The sequence below is a fragment of the Pectinophora gossypiella genome, chromosome 5 (genome assembly GCF_024362695.1).
Source record: "Pectinophora gossypiella chromosome 5, ilPecGoss1.1, whole genome shotgun sequence".
Classification (NCBI taxonomy): domain Eukaryota; kingdom Metazoa; phylum Arthropoda; class Insecta; order Lepidoptera; family Gelechiidae; genus Pectinophora; species Pectinophora gossypiella.
The window spans coordinates 10,252,270-10,271,699 of record NC_065408.1 but is presented as its reverse complement, the minus strand read 5'-3'; the positions used below and the strand labels follow the sequence as shown (position 1 = coordinate 10,271,699).

The window sequence follows — 19,430 nt, the reverse complement described above, 5'->3', positions numbered from 1 at the left end:
CACATATGCTTAGACATATCTATCTTCATTTACTCTCAAGTGAGATTGTGGTGAAACACAAATCTGTTTTAGTAAAAAACAACACGATGTAGGTACTTCAGATGGTTGAGTTAGACATAGCGCAAAGGCGAATAGTTCGGTTGAATAATCGGTTCGGTAATAGTCAAATTAAATAATAATCGGTTAAGTCACTATTCCACGCATCTCTAATAATTAAAAATAATGTCGTGTTTTACGGATGGAATCACAAATTTATGAAATCATTAACTAACTATCTGGTCATTTTGATATTTTTTTGATGTGAGTTTAAAACTAACGTTTTGACATTGATGTATGTTGTATTATAGTTCGTCGGTTCCTGCGAAGATTCGGTTCGGCAGTGATTAGTATTCGGTATTCGGTTAGCCGGTTCATCGCTATTGGTAGGTACATCTTTAAAAAGTATTTGATATTATTCTCTTTCTATTCTTTACAATATCTGCAATTTATAATCTGACTTTTGTATTTTTACTTTAGCATGTAGGTAGGTTATAGCCTATGTAATAATAAATAATGTAAGTGCCTAATTACATAGTAAAGATTTTCACTTACCTGAGCTCTTACTGCAGCTAAATGAAGCTGTGTGGCTCTGTAGTCATATTTCTTAATTGAAATCTCCTCCTACGAATAAAAAAACAAAGCATTTTTTATTTAAAACTAAATTGAAAATTTAAATAAGTATACATAAAACCCTTCAGCGCCATCTCGTCTTCCATTATGCGGGTGTTACAAATTTTAGTTTGTTACCGTTCGCTCTACGATGAGAGGTCACAAGATGTATAACGTTTCAGATAGATGGCAGCACAATTAACCTTTTTAAAAATTTCCCATAGACCGCGCCCTCTGTCCTTTTTAGGAGTGGGCAGACCGAAAAGTCTTTAGGAAAACTTTTAATAAAAGGCTATTAAAATAAATAATAATACTATAATGTCATGTATAATTTACCAAGTGTTACTGGTAGAACAAACTTGTATGGGTAACCTACCGAATGGTTCACGTTAGTATTTTTACGTAGTATAGGTAGTGACCTATTATTATTTTTCACTTTAATTATACCTACTACTTATATTTAAATTAAGAAATGAAATAAGTGTATGTACTACATGTCATAACCTATGAAAACTTTGTGTAAAAAGTATTTATTATTTTCTATCTGTTAATGGTACTTTTTTTATTTAAATAAGTAGGTATTTGTATTTATATAAGAAAGTACATTGAAACTGAATAATATTACAATAGTAAAAAACCCGCGCCAATATAATTAATATAATAAAATTTTATCCTACAATACAAAAATTACAAAAACAACAACACGAGCTAATTTACAATAGTTACTTATAGTTATCTACAAAGGCTACCTTAAACAAATTTCAACTGTTTACTTTATATATATAACAGCGAACGTTTAAAATTAAAGGGAAACAACTCAGAACATATAAATGGAAACTGTTTTCTGCTGGTTCCTTGGAGACTATCGTTACAATATTTCTACACGTATATTTATAGGCCTGGTTTTGTCAAAAGTGTTGAATTAAAACATTTTATATGTTGTGTTGTCCCCCTCCGATTGATTGAGGGGAGGCCTGTGCCCAGCAGTGGGACGTATATAGGCTGTTTATGTTATGTTATGTTGTCTTTTATGTTATCTAACAAGTGAGATGGGTACTTAAATCTGTCCATGTTTTTGGTTTCAAAGTGTTCGTCGTCTTTTTACCAAAATAGGCAGGGCTGTAGGCCATCTACGGGGTCCACAGGTGGCGGATAGTGGATCGGCCATCAGATATGATGGTTAACTGCGAATACAAAAATAAGCAGTCCCCGACCAAACAGCGACAGGATTAGCAGAACGTAGTGGGTAGCTCACTGGGACGGGCTAACCTATAAAAAGCTACTTAGGTTCTATGACGATCTTGTGACGTAGCCAGTAGGCGCCGCTACTTCAAAAGCACACCCCTGATGCCGGTCAGCAGCGGTATCAGTACTGGTTGGAGGCCGAGGAAATGGATTCTGGTAGGGCTCTAGCTAGAACATCACCGATTGAGAAATTGGTCGGTGTACTGAACGAAAGGCAATTGGAGCATCCACCGTTCTACACGCCCTATCTATGGAGTAATGAAGGCGATTACTCCACCGACAAGAGCGCAGCTCTTAAATAAAGAGAGGGAGGCAGGGTTACACAGTAGAAACAAATGCACTGAATAATTGATGTAACAAACCGAATTCTTACTACTGAAATTTGGTACACACGCAGACCATGGTTTATTTACAAGAGTCCTGAAGGAGTTTATTTGGTTTGAACTTTCTTTTATTTGCGGTGTCTAACCGGTCGGGCGTGAATTTTTAATGAACCCGATTCCCGGTTGGTTTTGTTTTGCGTTCCGTTAGCTCTTTAAGTGGATAAATAACGTAGTTTTTTGATCGTGTTGCTGGGGTAACACGTTGAATATTATTTTGGTAACTATTTTAGTGTATTTACTGGCTGTATCTTTGGAGGTGTTTCAAATATTGCTCTGTAAAGTAATTATAGACCTACCTACGCCAATAAATACGCACATTCGTTAATTAATTAAGTACCTATGTATAATTTATGTATGTATAGTCTAACTAGCTGCAATACTTTAGTGTAATGGAATTCGATACTGACCGCTATGGATACCACTTGCAGTCGTAAGTACTACAGTTAGTTGCTTTGGCTACTTACTTGAATTTCGTTGACTTTGTTGAAGAGGTTTTGTTCAAGTCCTCGTTGCTGATGACGCGATAACCCATCTAAGCTGTCCTGTATATGACAAAGTAAAATCAAATTGAATAAAAAAAACTCGATTATCATGTGTTTGAGGAAATGAGAAGATCTTGTATATCAACCAAATCAAACGAACCAATATCCGCACATACGACCCGTACCTTGAAATGTGTAGATATTTGCGATAGGAACCTTTGCAATCAACGTAGGTGACTACCTATTATTGCAAACGTTTCGGCACGGTAACAGCAAAAAACGCAGAAGTCACGTCGCGTAATGTGATCTTACAGTTGGATAAACGGGCATTCGTTTCAGACGTGGTTGGCTAGCAAATATACTTCTGTTTAAATGTACCTTTTATTTAGCACTTACGCCTTTGTTATTTACGTTACGTTATCCAGAAAAAAAAAATAACCTGTTGGAGGGCAATATAAAGTATTGTAGGCACAATTCTCGAGTGGATAAGTTTTCAAGTAAGATGACTAGTCCCAGGGTACAAGACAAGGCCCTCGGCCTTTCGTTTTGGAGAACTTTCAGTACGAGGTTTCTGTTGTTTTGTTCTCGTAGAACAATATCTTAGCAATATAAAGTGGTTTCCAACTAGCCAAAACAGTTACTTTTTACTAAACGTGAAAACACGAAATTACCATGGAATTTGTATGTAAAAGCAACCTGTGATGTCATAGAAAAACTCGATAAAATGTCGCACTTATTAGTACATTTTTCTTTATTAAAATTCATAAATAAATTAAATACAAAAAAGAAAACGTTTTTTGCCACCTTTAGATCTGTCTTTACTTAGTAATTAGAATTTCATAATTTATCTTTGAGCTAGGATACTAATATATCTAAGTAGCTAAACTAGCCGTAATTGATACTTGAGAAAAAAGTAAAAGAGAAAGTCTGCGTTTACATTTTCAACAAAGTTTTTCGGGACAGAGATACCTATAGGTGAATCTCAGTAAGTGTATGTATACCTGCAACTGTTTAATCTGCAACTCAAGGTCCAGTGCGTCTTTCCTGAGCTGTTCGAAGCTGAGCCGCGCCTGCGCACCTCCCATCCGGTCTAGAAGCATTTCACCTCGAAGCACGGGAGGCATGCTTTCCTAAAGAAAAAAATATTAAAAAAAATTAAATGTTCAAGTACCTAAAGGGTTTGTGTAAGAAATCACTTCATAAGGCTGCTTGATTTAGACATAGGTACACATAGATAAGTACTTTGGGGGTTCAAAGGCCACATTGAATCAATTCATATACATACATACATACATAAACTCACGCCCGTAATCCCTAATGGGGTGGGCAGAGCCACAAGCACTCAAAGACAACTTGCAGCCACTGTTGATACAAATAAGAAAAAAAATCAAATCATATAAGAAAGCAATATTGCTATTTGAGATATGTTGTGTGATATGTAATGTACTTACATTACAGTCAACATTGTCTTACAGTAAGTGCTGCAATGTGTTCAAATATCAAATTGCAACATTGCTTTTTAGTTAAATTGCTTCAATGTAGCCGTGGTAGCTCAGTTGGTACATCGCTTGCTTCTCAATTTGAGGTCGTAGGTTCGAATCCAGCACAGGTCCAAGGACCAATGATTGTTGAATTTGTTTTCGAATTCATATTTGGATCATAAATGATTATCACGTGCTCAGCGGTGATGGAAATGTTCGTGAGGAAACCCACATTCCCGAGAAATGCATTTTTGGAGGTATGTAACTTAATCTGTATTGGGCTGGTTTTCCCTTAGCGGGTTTAAAGGTCAGACAGGCAGCAGCTTCTGTAAAAAACCGGACCTGTCAAATCTTCAGGTTAGGTAAGCGGACCCTGTGAAAAACGGGATAATGCTAAGGGGATGATGATGCTTCAAAGTAGCTTTAAATTTCAGGTTCAATCACCTAATTGCAAGTACGATGATTTTGTGCGTAGGTACATTGTCTGGTGTAGGAAATGTGGAATGTGAGACCAATGAACGACCTCATCAACGGTGGTGTCAGGGTTACTATTAACGGCCTCCGTGGTCCAGTGGTTTAAGCGTTGGGCTCACGATCCGGAGGTCCCGGGTTCAAATCCCGGTGGGGACATATCACAAAAATCACTTTGTGATCCCTAGTTTGGTTAGAACATTACAGACTGATTACTTGATTGTCCAAAAAGTAAAATGATTCGTGCTTCGGAAGGCACACTAAGCCGTTGGTCCCGGTTACTACTTACTGATGTAAGTAAGTAGTCGTTACATGAGCCATGGCAGGGGCCTTTGGCGGCTCAATAATAACCCTGACACCAGGGTTGATGAGGTTGGTAATTCACCTCACAACCCACACGATAGAAGAAGAGGGTTACTATTGAGCCTCTGAAACAGGTCATGTAACGACTATATACTCATTTATTTACCATTGAATCACGGAGGCCGTTGACAATACTTATCTATTGTTATTCGTTACATTTTGTACAGTACAAATTAAAAAAAAAATTGAATTACGCTTTCTCAATACAACACAAGGGTTGGGATTATCAGAGAGGATCCAGAACAATTGAATTTGTCACTTGAACTGAAATATCCGATTACCACTGAAACGGGTTAGATTAAGGAAAAAACGACTTTAATGTTTGAAGGGTTAGGTGAATTAGATTCGTCAAACTAAAAGGTTTTTAACGTATTAGGCTGTTTAAAGTCTATATTGGTGCTAATTCCTGCAGACTTTACCTGACATTTTCTTATCCGCTGAAAAAGAAAGGGACGGGTAATCGATAGGCATAAAAATGGAACACACGTCAATTTTAAGCAGAAATTGAAAACAATCGTTTAAAAATTTTACATCGGCCAATAACCCGTAAGAATTGCTGTCAAGCACACGTAAAACGGTGTGCATACCCGCGAGATTCCTTTTTGATTCGCCCGGGTTATTAATTCATTTATGAGTAAATCTTCCTAAAATTTACAACTGTCAATCACCCGTCTCTTTCCTTTTCGGCGAATAAGAAAATGACAAGTATAAATTTAAGTAAAATTAGGAGGTGTCTGCAGGAATCGGGGCCATTGTATAGTTAATTATTAGAGATAATAAAAAAAAAAACATTACTATCGTTATAAGTATTGTGTAACTTATTCACGTCTAACCCGCTGGACCGATTAGGCTACTAGATTGATCAAAACACAGAGACGCACATAGTTATATCTACTTTCAAAGATAGGCTAGAGAGCGAGACATTTTATATGCATGTAACATATTATCATTCGAATACTTATAAATAATAGACGAATATACAGGGCGTAAGTGATATCGTCCCGAATACTCAAGGAAATTATCCAGATCATGAGTCATTCTGAGTTAATATCAAGTGGAATTTTCGGTCGATTTTTTCACTTCGAAATTCGTGAAAATTTTGGTCTTTTGAAATTTGTTTCAGATCCATATCTTTGCGACTGAAAATTCCACTTGATATGAACTCAGAATCATGGTGTGAATCATCCCTCAAAGTTTTCGTTACGATGTTACTAACATAATGTATACCGTAATATATATATCTATGTATTTAGAGATTACTACCGCAGGGACATCAAGCGGCGGATCGTCCGGCTCAGGCGGGTAGGGCGGCAGGAACGCGCGTTTCGGCGGCCGTCCCGGCGGCTGCGCAGTCAGTAGTGCGCGCGCAAGGTGCGCAAGGTCCGCTGTACTGGACACTGCGCGGGCCTGCGCGCACAGCGACTCGTAGCGGCGGAGTTGGCCGGTGCACTGCGTACAGATAACATTTATTTATGTAATGTCATTAAGATATATACGTATACGTACATACACGTAATGCGTAATGATTGTAATGCTACTTGTAAAAAATATTCCTATCTACAAGTCGTAAAAAATAAAGTGTCAGCCATTTCAATACCTGTGTAATAATTATATATAAATATTAAACCTAAAGTACCTAAAGTATTAGTGCATGTTGTGTCCACCTGTAAATGGCGAGGCGCTTAGTTTTTTATATGTATTTACTGCAAACTGTAACCATGTATCAGTGTACTTGCCGTTGGTTGATCAAATAAATAAATAAATAAATATTCACAGACAAAAACAACTTAACCTAAAAAAGTAAAATAATATAATTGTTCCTACATAACTATTATGAAAATTGCATCGGCTGACCATTTCGCTACTATGACGCAGTGATTGATAATGTCAGTAAGAAGGCAGATAAATACACATACAGATCGGAAACAACTTTTGACGTACCTGTACTGCTATGTACGTACCTATCTAATAATCAGTTGGAAACAGAACTTGGTCGTTACCAAAATCTGTTCATGAATAGCAACAGGTACAAAATAGGAACAAAGCTTCAATAGTGGTTTCAAATCACGTTCGAATCTGTTCGATTCACAGCCTATTCCAATGTATGTTTGCTGAATACACCGCATGCGTGTGGTATTAAATGTACGTATTTTAGGCTGTTGCGTGGTACGTATAAATAGGTATAAGCACATATAGTACATCGTTACTTCGAATAACAAACAAACGAATGCTAATTTCCATGTTCTTCATGGAAATGAAGTACTTTATTGTTGTTTTGTTTTGATTTCCACGAGAACAACACAGCAAAACAAAAAAGTACTTAGTTCGGAATTCAAATTCTGATATACGATGAATCTAATAATTGATGAACATGGAAATTAGCATTCGTTTGTATTCGGAAAAACAATGATTGCCGAGAGCTGGGTAATCAGAAAAATCTATTAGTTTTTCGTAATAATTATGGCACTTTGGTCATGTGTGTCATCGGCTTGCACCTCAAGCAGAGAGCGCCGATTCGAACCATTTATCTCTTTTTATTAAATTCGAATTTAATATAGTTATAAAATACAATGTAAGTAATATAATGTACTTAACGTGTGTGTGTGTGTTATCGGTCGTGTCGTGTGGTAATGGATATTTAAGGCAGCATCTTTAAATCTAACTTTAGGAGAAACGTATCAAATTAATATAAGTATGTAATACATGTCTTAATTGTTATTCTTAAAAACACAGTTGGTTCGACCACTATGGACGGCGATACGGCTCACCACATATCACATACTGGGTACTCAGTTCATCTTGGATGGATGTAACCTTTGACTAGCCCAATTATGAATATAGTTTTCTTCTATCGTGAGGTTGACTACCAATATAGTTTAAATTATGTAATTGTCTTCAGAAATGTATACTAAACGTGGGAGTTACTTATGTTCTGACAAGTTTATAGCTTTGTTTATCTCAATAAGAATTATGTGAGGGCGTCAGTTTATGGTGCTAACAATTATGGGTTCATGTGTCGAAAGTATGTACGTCCCAGTATTGGCATACGCTTTCATTAATCGTTACTTCTGTAGGCCAGTGGCTGAGCGTTAGTTTCCCGGGGTCCCAGGTTCGGATCCCGGTGGGGACATAACACAAAAATAACTTTGTGATCTCAACGTTGATTAACATACTGATAAAGTAAGATTTTTTGCTTCGGAGAGGACAGGATGTCGTTACAGGTGTATCGGTCATTGATCTCAAAACCCATACGAGAGAAGAAGATGAACTACGTCAATGCTTGTATTGTTTTCCAGTTACCTACCAAAAAGGGATCCAATGTTAAAATGAGAGGGTCTTAAAATAACCCTCCTCGGAGAGTGATCAATCTCTCTTATGGTATTCTCAAGTATTTTGTATTATTAGTAGTAGTAGTATTATTACAGGTGTACAATGGTGCTGATTCCTGTACACACCATCTAATTATATTTTAAGTTATACCTGTCATTTTCTTATCCGCTGGAAAAGAAAGGGACGGGTAATCGACAGACTTAAAATTTATGGAACACACGTCAATTTTAGGCGGAAATTAAAAAAAAACCTATCCAAAATTTTACATTGGGCAATAACCCAACAGAATTAACTTGACAGAACACGTCAAACGGGTTGCATTCATTTCTTTTAAATAAACAGTTGTCAATCATCATTTCCTTTGTTTTTTGGCGGATAAGAAAAATACAGGTATAATTTAAAATAAAATGAGGATGTGTCTGTAGGAATCGGGGCAAATATCAGAATCAGAATAAAATTACTATTATTAAATCTACATTTTTAATCATCTGAATAAAATGTACATAAGTATGCCTATTTACTAGGTTTCTATTTGACAATAGAAATTATAAATAATAAATATGAAGATATATTCGGAATATAAAGTGCAACTGTGATTGAAGGTTCAAGGAAGGTAAGATTAAATTCGTGTATTATTAAACTATGCAAACGCGACTTGAGAGTAAAGAGATGACCTCTCCCGAAGCTAATAATTATATTAAAGAGTTCATGAATGATGTACGACATCAAACTTGGGGTCCACTTTCAAGTTGTCTCCTTATTTGAATATTACAGGGATCGTAACTCCCAATGCGGACTTTGATATTTGACGTAAGACTTCTAACGTAAAACTTGAATTCTCTTAACAAACCAATTCCCGTATTCAACAAAAAGTTTGGAATACTTTTCCATTTGCCAGCCTTTCTGTGTTATGGTCAAACTTAGATGCGACCAAATATGTCCGTCCAACTTCATTGTAAACAAACTTTGTGGGGAAACTCGGTCTAACTCAAAGATGGATGTGAACGTAGATAACTACACTGATAAACATTACAAGTATATTAACTTTAGCTATTTGTAGTAAAAATGGTTTGCTTTCTTTATCTTTATTTAGGGAGTTTTATTAAAAGAAATGCAAATAATATACAATACAAGCTTAAGCAAAAATGCTTGCATGGACATGAAATGTAAATGGTTGTTGAAAAATGATCAATGACCAAAAGAGGGAGAAATGTAATACACGGGAGACACGGAAGATCCTTGTATTTATCATTTTGTTTGTGTTAAGGTCAATGCACACAGAGGTTAGGTATCGCAAGCATGTATAGCAAGATGTGCACTGGAATTTTGCAGGAAATCATTCTGCGCTACTCCAGATTTCTAGAAGTATTCGAAATTCGAACGAAGTTAAATTCGAACAATTAAAAAAGCATTTATTTACAAGGATATCATAATAAACCAGCACTGTACACCCAAGAGAAATAAAGTTCAAATTGGAATCGTTCGATTACATCTAAAATTAAATGGATTAAAATGCAATTACCACCGCGCTTGTCGAGCGAATATCCGGTGAATGGTGTTGCTAATCCCTTTAATTAGTTAATTACTCCTTTTGACGTCTTTCAAGGCTTTTAAATTAAGAATCGTCGTAGATTAAAGTCAATGTTCTAAACGACTTTCCTCAAATCGAGACGCGATTCGTGCGAAATCGAAACAATTGTCAATTTTAATATACAGGGTGTTAGTGACATCGTAACGAATACTCAGGGGGATGATTCAGACCATGATTCTGAGTTAATATCAAGTGGAATTTTTCGTCGCAAAATTCATGATTTTTTTTAGTTTTTTTTTAATTATTTTTAATTCTATACTTTTGCGATGGAAAATTCCACTTGATATTAACTCAGAATAATCAGCTGAATCATCCCCCTCAGTATTCGTTACGATGTCACTTACACCCCACACAAGTACATACGGTAGCCATACAAGTAGGTATGGGTGTTAGTGACACCGTAACGAATACTGAGGGGGATGGTTCAGACCATGATTCTGAGTTGATATCAAGTGGAATTTTCAGTCTGAGTCATCCTGTAATTTTTTGTGTTTTTTTTAATTATTTTCAATTCCATACTTTTGCGACGGAAAATTCCACTTGATATCATCTCAGAATCATGGCCTCAATCACCCCTCAAAGTTTTCGTTACGATGTCACTAACACCCTGTATAGCGTAAATGACTATCTAGATATCATCCAAAATAGGCCAAATTATTATTATTATTATTTTATTTATTATTATTAAGCCTTAAGTATAACGTTAGTTTAAATGCAATGTCCTGCAAAATTGCATAAGCAATTTGTCTGCAGGATCACAGTCTCGCTCACTTGGTTAAATTACAATAATTAAGAATTAAAAAATAGGTAAGTACTTACGTGCTAAATTAAATCTAATAAATATTTTTTTAACTTATTTTCAAACATTTTTGGCTCATTTTTAATGTTCTCAGGCAAACTGTTGATGAGATAAGGTATGCGCTTACTTAGGGTCCTATCCCCCAAATGTTGAACTTTTTGTTACATGTGGTAGAATACTGGTAATCTTACCCTATTATTGTATATCTTTCTGTATGCCCAGCCTACACACCTTGGAAAATACTTGAAAATGACAAATAAGTAAAATGTTCGATAAATCGCAAGCTTAATATTTCATGCAAACGATTTAAAGACAAGACAACAACGATTTATTTAAGGCTTTTCTTACCTTTTCCGAAATAATTTCTCCTTCGTGACAAATTGCTTCGCTGACTGCTGTTGTGACGTCCGTTAATATTTCTTCTAATTCCTGTAAATAAAAAGGTAACATTAATTATTATTAAGTATACTTTATCTATAGATCTACGTAAGTATCACGGAATACAAGCCTTAAACAAAAAACTAGTCTTCAAACAAATAATATTACAATGGAAAAGCGCTCAAAAGAGTTATGTAAACTAAAGCAATCATATTTGAATACGGAACAAAAGAAAATTCAATTACTTTACCGGCTAAATTAGCTTCCAACTCCCTACGTGGATGTCAGTTTAATTAAAATCGGGGTAAGTTCTGATCTGTTCTGCAGTCGCATCTCGAAGCGGCTCGAATGACAGGGATTTATATCAGGGTTGCGGGCCTCTTGTGTTTAGGGTCCCTAAATAGAGTGATTTATTTTCTTCCAAGCGAGATCGAGTAATAAGTCAAGGTGATTTGCGTAGGGAGCTGTTTACCTTACTCTGAGGATTTCACGTGGATTTACTTATTCTGTGGAAAATGCGGTTGAACGGCTTTCACAGCCCTGCTCGCGTTTTGTATCGGATTGTATTCAACTGCCTCAGGTGAAGTTGGACGGCTCATCGCTCTATCAGACTACTCCCGAGTTAGGAAACTTTGATTGAAAACTCGGGTTATTGAATAGCGCTCATCAATACTATCAATTAGTTGTAATTGAAACTAATTTGATATCAGAAGTTAGTTCTCCTATTGTTTGGTATAATTTGACTGCGCTGGGATCTCAAGCAATTCGTTGGAGCTCGAGATCTCATCAATAAGACGTCAAAGGAAATGGCACATTTAAGGGATAGAATGGTTATCAGGAAGAAATAAATTAAAGTTAATCTCATGAGAAATTATCTCTTTCCATTTTTTATTAGGTAAATAAGCATTTATAGGCGATGATTCGAGCTGGCGAGACCATCTAATTGAAATATTACTAATGTCATAATATACCTAATTTATCCTTCATGTAAGATGAATAGTAAATTTTTCGATATTGGCAAAAGCAAAGCGATTTCTTCCTTTAACCTTGTTGGTCTCCAGAGGTCATCATCATCATCAGCCGTATGACGCCCACTGCTGGGCATAGGCCTCCCCCAAGGATCTCCACGACGATCGGTCCTGCGCTGCCCGCATCCAGCGGCTTCCCGCGACCTTCACCAGATCGTCGGTCCACCTTGTAGCGGGCCTACCCACTGAGCGTCGTCCGACACGTGGTCGCCACTCCAGAACCTTTCCGCCCCATCGGCCATCGGTTCTCCTCGCTATGTGTCCTGCCCACTGCCACTTCAGCTTTGCAATTCTCCGAGCTATGTCGGTGGCTTTAGTTCTCCTGCGGATCTCCTCATTTCTGATTCGATCCAGCAGGGAAATACCGAGCATAGCTCTCTCCATTGCCCGCTGAGCGACACCGAGCCTCCTCACGAGACCCATAGTAAGCGGCCACGTCTCACTGCCGTAGGTCATCACTGGCAACACGCACTGGTCAAAGACTTTCGTCTTGAGACACTGAGGTATTCTGGACGAGAAGATATTCCGCAGCTTCCCGAACGCTGCCCATCCGAGTTGGATCCGACGAGAGATCTCTCCAGAGGTAATTAAGTGTTATTTACACGTAAGTATAATACGATGTATCGAGATTAAAAACTATCTACGGACGGGAGTGACTTCAATCAAAACCTTTAAGGTAACACACAGAGGTGGTATCTTGAGCGATCCGGGGGCGGTGATTTGTGATGTTTGACTTTGTAGGTATACACTTTGCTAAATACGGGTGCATGTTGTATGGAATGCGTTGTAAATTTTGTGAAAAGATAAATTATGAAATTCTGATTACTAAATAAAAACAGATCTAAAGGTGACAAAAACGTTTTCTTTTTTTATATTTAACTTATTTATGATATTCAATAAAGAAAAATGTACTAATAAGTGCGTCATTTTGTAACATTTTTCTATGACGTCACAGGATGCGTTTTCAAACAACGTCCATAGAAATTTCGTGTTTTGACGTTTAGTAAAAGTAACTGATTTGACTATTTGGAAACTAGCCTATTGTATTTTGCCACATCGGACACTCTATACAGAAATCTTGTTCATAGACGCTACTTAAACAGATCAAGTTACGTACACACAACTGTGTGTGTCACGCAAGCGGTTACGAAATTCGGGGGTGGGGTCAGGTAGCTAGGATTAGTACGCGGCGGGAGCTTCATTTTATGTAGAATAAATTATAATTTAAACTACGACTTTACGAACCTGTAATATAGTGGGCAGTGTGTGCTTGTGGTACTGGTCGAGCATGGCATTCGTGGCCGTGAGCTGCTGTACATAGTTGTTGTGGCTGTCGTAGTACGTCGCAAGCGCAGCCGGGCTCGGAGTGTTGCAGTAGTTCAGGAACGCCAGACGGTACTCTTGACGGCTCTGGAAGATATAATACAAAAGTAAAGTAAGTAGGTAAGTAATGTAATTATTTCCTCTACAAATATAAGTAACAAATGGTAATAGCTTGCAGACCAATTGGGGCTGTAGTTATTTACTTCCTGCATTTCTTACCTACTGCTTTACGTACTTACTGCATTTCTATACGCAATTTCTCTATTCGCTGATTATTTTACCGCATCTTAACCGCATCTGCGTTTCAATGTACCATTCTTTTTGAATAAAACTGCTCGCTTATATTATTCAGTAGTGTTTTTTAATAAAATTAAAAGCACCGCATTACTCTGTTATATTTTCGGACACAATTTTGTACGTATGTTACGAGTGTTCAAGTTATTCTACTAACTAGATATACTCATCCTACTTACGTATTGAGCGCAGAACCAATTCTATATAGCATCGCATTCATATAAAAATTGTTTCTTAATATCTTATACTTAGTTTATAACATGAACATTAATAGTATTTGTAGAGGCATATTGTAATCAATAATAGCTCAGTTTTGTCATAAGTCAGACTTAAAAGCCAAGAGACTACCGAATCTATTTCCTGCATTGATACATGTTTAAAGGGTATAATATATTTTGTTTACTGCATTATATTACAAAACAAATGATAGCACGGACAGTCAAATAAAATTTAATATTAGACCTGCGCGGTACCCTAGAGTAATAAGTTAATTATATAAATTGCGCCTCCTAAATGATAAGCTGTTTAGACTGATTGCGTTGAAACCCAGCTGGAATTGTACAGGTAAGTCACAGTTTAAATTTCGGCCGTCTGTAATAGTCCTAAAACTGTCATTCTTAATTGATAATTGGTCACAATTTTCTTGAGTTTCGAAAAGTAAGAAAAAAAAACTGTTATATAATGCATGGAAAATAAAAATCATTTGCATGTAATACACGCAAAGTATTCCTTTTAAGTTCTCAGTTTCTCATTTTGTCCGGATTGCGCACCCTCTGGGCAATCTACAATCCATAAATACGGAAAAAGTAACTTTTAATTCTGTAATAGTGTCAGTAATTTTTCAGTGACCTATATTTCAAGTGTCCGTTGCAATAATACTTTGAACGTTCAATAATGAAAAATAATATTGTAAAAGTCGACTTGTTCCTATCATTATTCCTAGCATTGTCTTCTCATACATAGATACATACATACATAAAAGTCACGCCTATGTCCCACCGGGGTAAGCAGAGACTATAGAATTCCATTTGCTTCAATCCTCACACACTTCTCTTGCTTGTTAATCTTCTCATAACTTAATTTAATGACGTAATTTACCCCACTTACCATAATAATTATGTTGTGTACCCAAAAAATAAGCCTTTTTCGAAATCAATTTAATTACACCTTTCTCAATTAAAATTTTGGCGCGTTATGGCAAGCTGATTCTCTAACAAATGGATGTGGGTAGAGCAGTCAAATAGATTATAACTAGGTTATTGTTTCATTATCGACTTAGACATGCTCTTCATTGGTTGTGGGTTGTTTCAATGGGATTAATTTAGACAACGAGCTTTTGGCAACAGGCTTGATGTGTTGGTTTCGGAATCCTATTTACATCGGCTTTTCTGTTACAGTGGGATTTGTTTTAAGAACAATTTATTTATTTAATTGATCGTATATTTATTGTACATCAAACAAAAAACACAATTTGATAATAAGAAATAATATAGTAACTTATTTCTAGGCGAAACTTCAAGTTTAACACCGGTTTTGCAGCGGCGAGGAGATTACTCAGTCAGAGGTTTTTTGACACCTACATTAGGTGTATCTAATAAAAAAAAGGTAAAATATTTTTATTTTCTCTCTTCTAACTTTAATTTGCCTGTGCACAACTCTTTGATATCATATTAACTAGTTTAGAGAAACCTGTAAAGGTTTCCACTGATAACTCAACTGTTATGTTTGTTGTCTACTTTCTGTATTTTATAACTGTTGGTTTTCCTTAAATAATAAAATAAATAAAAAAAAAACAAAAGATCTAGGTAATAGAGTGATAGTTTAACGAGGGCTTTTCTTATTAGAATTTGGAACACATTGTGTTTGTAACAGGTTTTTAAAGTCGTCTTAAAGGGCGCTGTAATCGTTGGTACCTACCTTATAAGTTTATATAACCTATCCAAGACACTGTTGCTGTTTACTGTTGCCTTGTGTGAAGAATCATAAAATGTATTCGCTCTCAACGGTGCGATGGCTCAATTAAAAGATCGTCTACATCGTAGAAAATAGCAAATACGACAGGTCTTTCTTTCTTGTGACGGGAAACCAGTGGACACGTCTAATTTCACATTATTATGCACTACAAAGGTGATTTTTTTTTGTATATTCTTGATATTTGTCCTTTTACTACGATCTGATCTTAGGTACCAGCGTTTCGTATTAGACGCCATCTGCCGGGAGAAATGGCTCTTTTGTCCCCCTATTGGAATCTTCAGAAAAAGTGCCATAAAATATTTGAAAACATCAGAAAACGTAACGGATGCAATTACATTAACTTGTCAATGTAATTTTGTAAGTAAATTACATTTGGAGTGTTTCATTCGATTTCCATAATTACAATTTTATTGACACGAATAAATGGAATTTTTCACAAATTATTTCGGAAATTGAATTTCTAAAGCCGGAAAATTTGCAAAGTATAATTAAGTATACAGATATTTCAATCTCGCTGCTGCTTGATTGTTTATTAGGTACTAAAGATTCAATTAATTAGCAATTTATCTAATTAATTATGTAGAAACGAAATCTGTAAGCAAAATGTACTTAAATATTAACTGAAATGAATATTAAATCTATCTGAACAAGGTATTAAGCACTATTATTGGTACCTCTGACTACCTCAATTGGGAACATAGTAGTAAGCTTATGTTACGTGTAGATAATTAATTTACTTAAAAGAAAAATACATTCAGAAATATAACCTACAGGAGCTTTTACAATTGTAACACACTGTAGTATTTTATTATCTCCCGAGTTTCTATGTTACTCTTAACGCTACCTTTTAGGGAAATAATAACCGCCTTCTTTTATGAAGTCGGTTAAAAACGGGCAGCGTGTCTTTTGTTTACCGTTTTGTATACGTACAGTAGGTAGGTAAGTCTTCTTCTTATAGTGTGGGTTGTGAGATGGAATACCAGCCTCATCAACCCTGGTGTCAGGGAAGTGATTGAGCCGCCAAAGGCCCCTAACATGGCCCATGTAACGATTTCTCACTTACACTAGTAAATAGTAATCGGGACCAACGGCTTAACGTGCCTTCCGAAGCACGGATCATCTTACTTTCGGACAATCAGGTGATCAGCCCAAACCAAACAAAAAAAAAAACCAAAGGTGATATGTCCAAACCAAACCAGGGACCACAAAGTGATCTTTGTGACATGTCCCCACCGGGATTCGAACCCGGGGCCTCCGGATCGGGTAGATAAGTAGGTAACGGAATAGAAGAAAGAGGTTAGAAGGGTAGAGAGAGGGTGAAAAGCGCGTCATACAATTGAGGAAATAGTTAATACTTCAACTTTGCACTCCACTCGACATACGGAGCTCCACGGTAGTATATTAAATAGTCGTTTTGTGTATTATAACCTTCACGGCAAAAAGTCAAATATAGGAGATCCTTTCTTATCACTGGAAAGCTAAAACCTTAGTATGATCGGCTATTTATCAAAATAATACTTTTATATGCAGTATTTTACTACCAGTAATGATAAAATTGCAGCCTATCACATCAAATATACAAAGTCCGTAAAGTGACTGTGGAATGTGAGAAGCAGTAGAGCTATAATCGTAGTTATCTGTTGGCAGGAGTAGTAAAAAAAGAGAGTGGGGTTGACCAGCGACAGCAGTTCTCATACAAAATGCGCGTTAGGGTCTTTCCAACCTGTTTCTTCTACTCGTATTCAGTAAAAGGTACTCTGTCTTATGCGTGTATTCACATTTGAAAATTTAAACTAATTCCATACAATTATAGCCGCCTCATCGCTTCTCACCTAACAAATTGGCATGTGTACGTCCGCCCACGAAACTATTGCTATAATTGTTTTGTAATGAGCAATGCCTCAGTCCCAAACGACTTCTGGCAGAGAAGTGTGGCCAACCACTTCGTTTTATGTGGCGACGAACGATACGAGAGTGGGAATTAGTTTTGCAGCCGTATCATGGCGCCAACGTATCGCTCGCTACGCGATTTATGAGCCAAAAGAATTGGGTAGTTGAAGATAAATAATAAAATGGTAAGTAATATGAAATGAAATGGAAGCAAGACCACACTGGAAATGTGTTTTGACATAAACATTAATAAAAAAGAATTTCATTTCATTGGTGTAGGTACCTAGCATCTAGCAATAGAGTTTATTCATTTACCGTGTCGTTCGCGATGTCCGGGAGCCATGCTACGGCTATCGACTGTTATTGTTTACTGGACTGTATGTCTCATTTTATGAGTAGGTTGTAAAATAAAACGGAACGTTTCTAAGTATCTACATAAGTGCGTGTCTAGAGTCTGGTTTTCGAAGGGGCGGTTTATCGCTGTATATAATTAGTCATTCAAACACTATTTTGTACCTACAGTTGGAAACGCCCCAATACTAGTAACTAATGTTCTCATGCCACCACTTCACTACAGAGCAGTGTGATGAAGTATGTTCTATACTCCTCCGAATGATTATGAAGACCTAGGGCGCCGGGAAAGTAAATCTAGTTCTTTACCTACTATGACCACAGAAGGCCATTGATGAGGTGCAAGGTGGCAGTTGAGCCAACTCTGATAGGTGCTTCTTAAAATATTTTTTTCAAATATAGACTCTCTCTTTATTTAGGAGCTGCGCTCTTGTCGGTGGAGTAATCGCCATTCCTCTCTTCTTCCCGCCAAATCCTTTACCTCCTGATACGACACGACCTGCATCTTTTCTTTTAATTGTTTCATAAATGTTCTAGGTAAATATAGCATTTATTATAATTGCGAATTTGGTGCAAACCTGGGCATAGTGCTCTCCTTAGATCCAGGTATACAAGGAAGAGTACCGGACCGTAGGCTTTTAATGATATGTTGCAATACTTGCAATTAATACGTATATTAAGTGCACTTTTACTATTATGTGTAACTTTACACCTCCACCAACCCGCATTAGAGCAGCGTGGTGGAGTATGCTCCATACCCCCTCCGGTTGACTGGGGGGAGGCCTGTCCCCAGCAGTGGGACGTATATAGGCTGTTTATGTTATGTTATGTATGTAACTTTACTTACCTACTTTAGCAACCTGCTTCTAAAAATATATTCCGAAATTTTGAGCATACTTACTAAAGTACGTACACTTACAGAAATGTAATTAAGTATAAATTAACCTCAAATTTTAATTAAATAGCTCCAAAAACCGCGTAGTATTCGAAAACGGTTAGCCTGTTAATTAAATGTAGAGTAATCTGTAATTATTTCGTACTCGATGCCACAATAAATATCTTGATATACTTAATGTGTAATTAAGCATGTTATATTGTAATGAAAGAAAATGTTCAAAAGATTTCTAAAGATATTAATAATAGTCTATAAGATAATTTTTAGTTTTAGAAAATGTGAAGAGTGTCACGATCGCAGCAAATGGAATTTTATAGTCTCTGCTTACCCCGGTGGGAAATAGGCGTGAGTTTATGTGTGTATGTGTAGAAAATGTTTAAGTTCGTGTATTACTTGAATAATTATGTTTTTAACAGCATGGAGTCTACTCAAAGTACATCAACTGGCAAAACACGTTTCTGCGTTGAGCCTATTAATGTTAAGAAAATTCTAGTCATATAAAAC

At 36.5% G+C, this 19,430-nt stretch overlaps 1 protein-coding gene across 2 annotated transcripts in view; it reads right to left on the bottom strand.

The window, feature by feature from the left end:
- LOC126367150 (uncharacterized) overlaps positions 1-19,430 on the bottom strand; it is a 193,536-nt gene that overhangs the window by 43,546 nt on the left and 130,560 nt on the right. For both annotated transcript variants that reach the window (XM_050010555.1, XM_050010554.1), the window contains exons 6-11: positions 13,445-13,609; positions 11,142-11,222; positions 6,337-6,522; positions 3,760-3,888; positions 2,741-2,818; positions 592-660 (exon numbers count right to left, since the gene is read on the bottom strand). In XM_050010555.1, the coding sequence (XP_049866512.1) occupies positions 592-660; positions 2,741-2,818; positions 3,760-3,888; positions 6,337-6,522; positions 11,142-11,222; positions 13,445-13,609 (708 nt within the window). The remainder of the gene's footprint in view (positions 1-591; positions 661-2,740; positions 2,819-3,759; positions 3,889-6,336; positions 6,523-11,141; positions 11,223-13,444; positions 13,610-19,430) is intronic.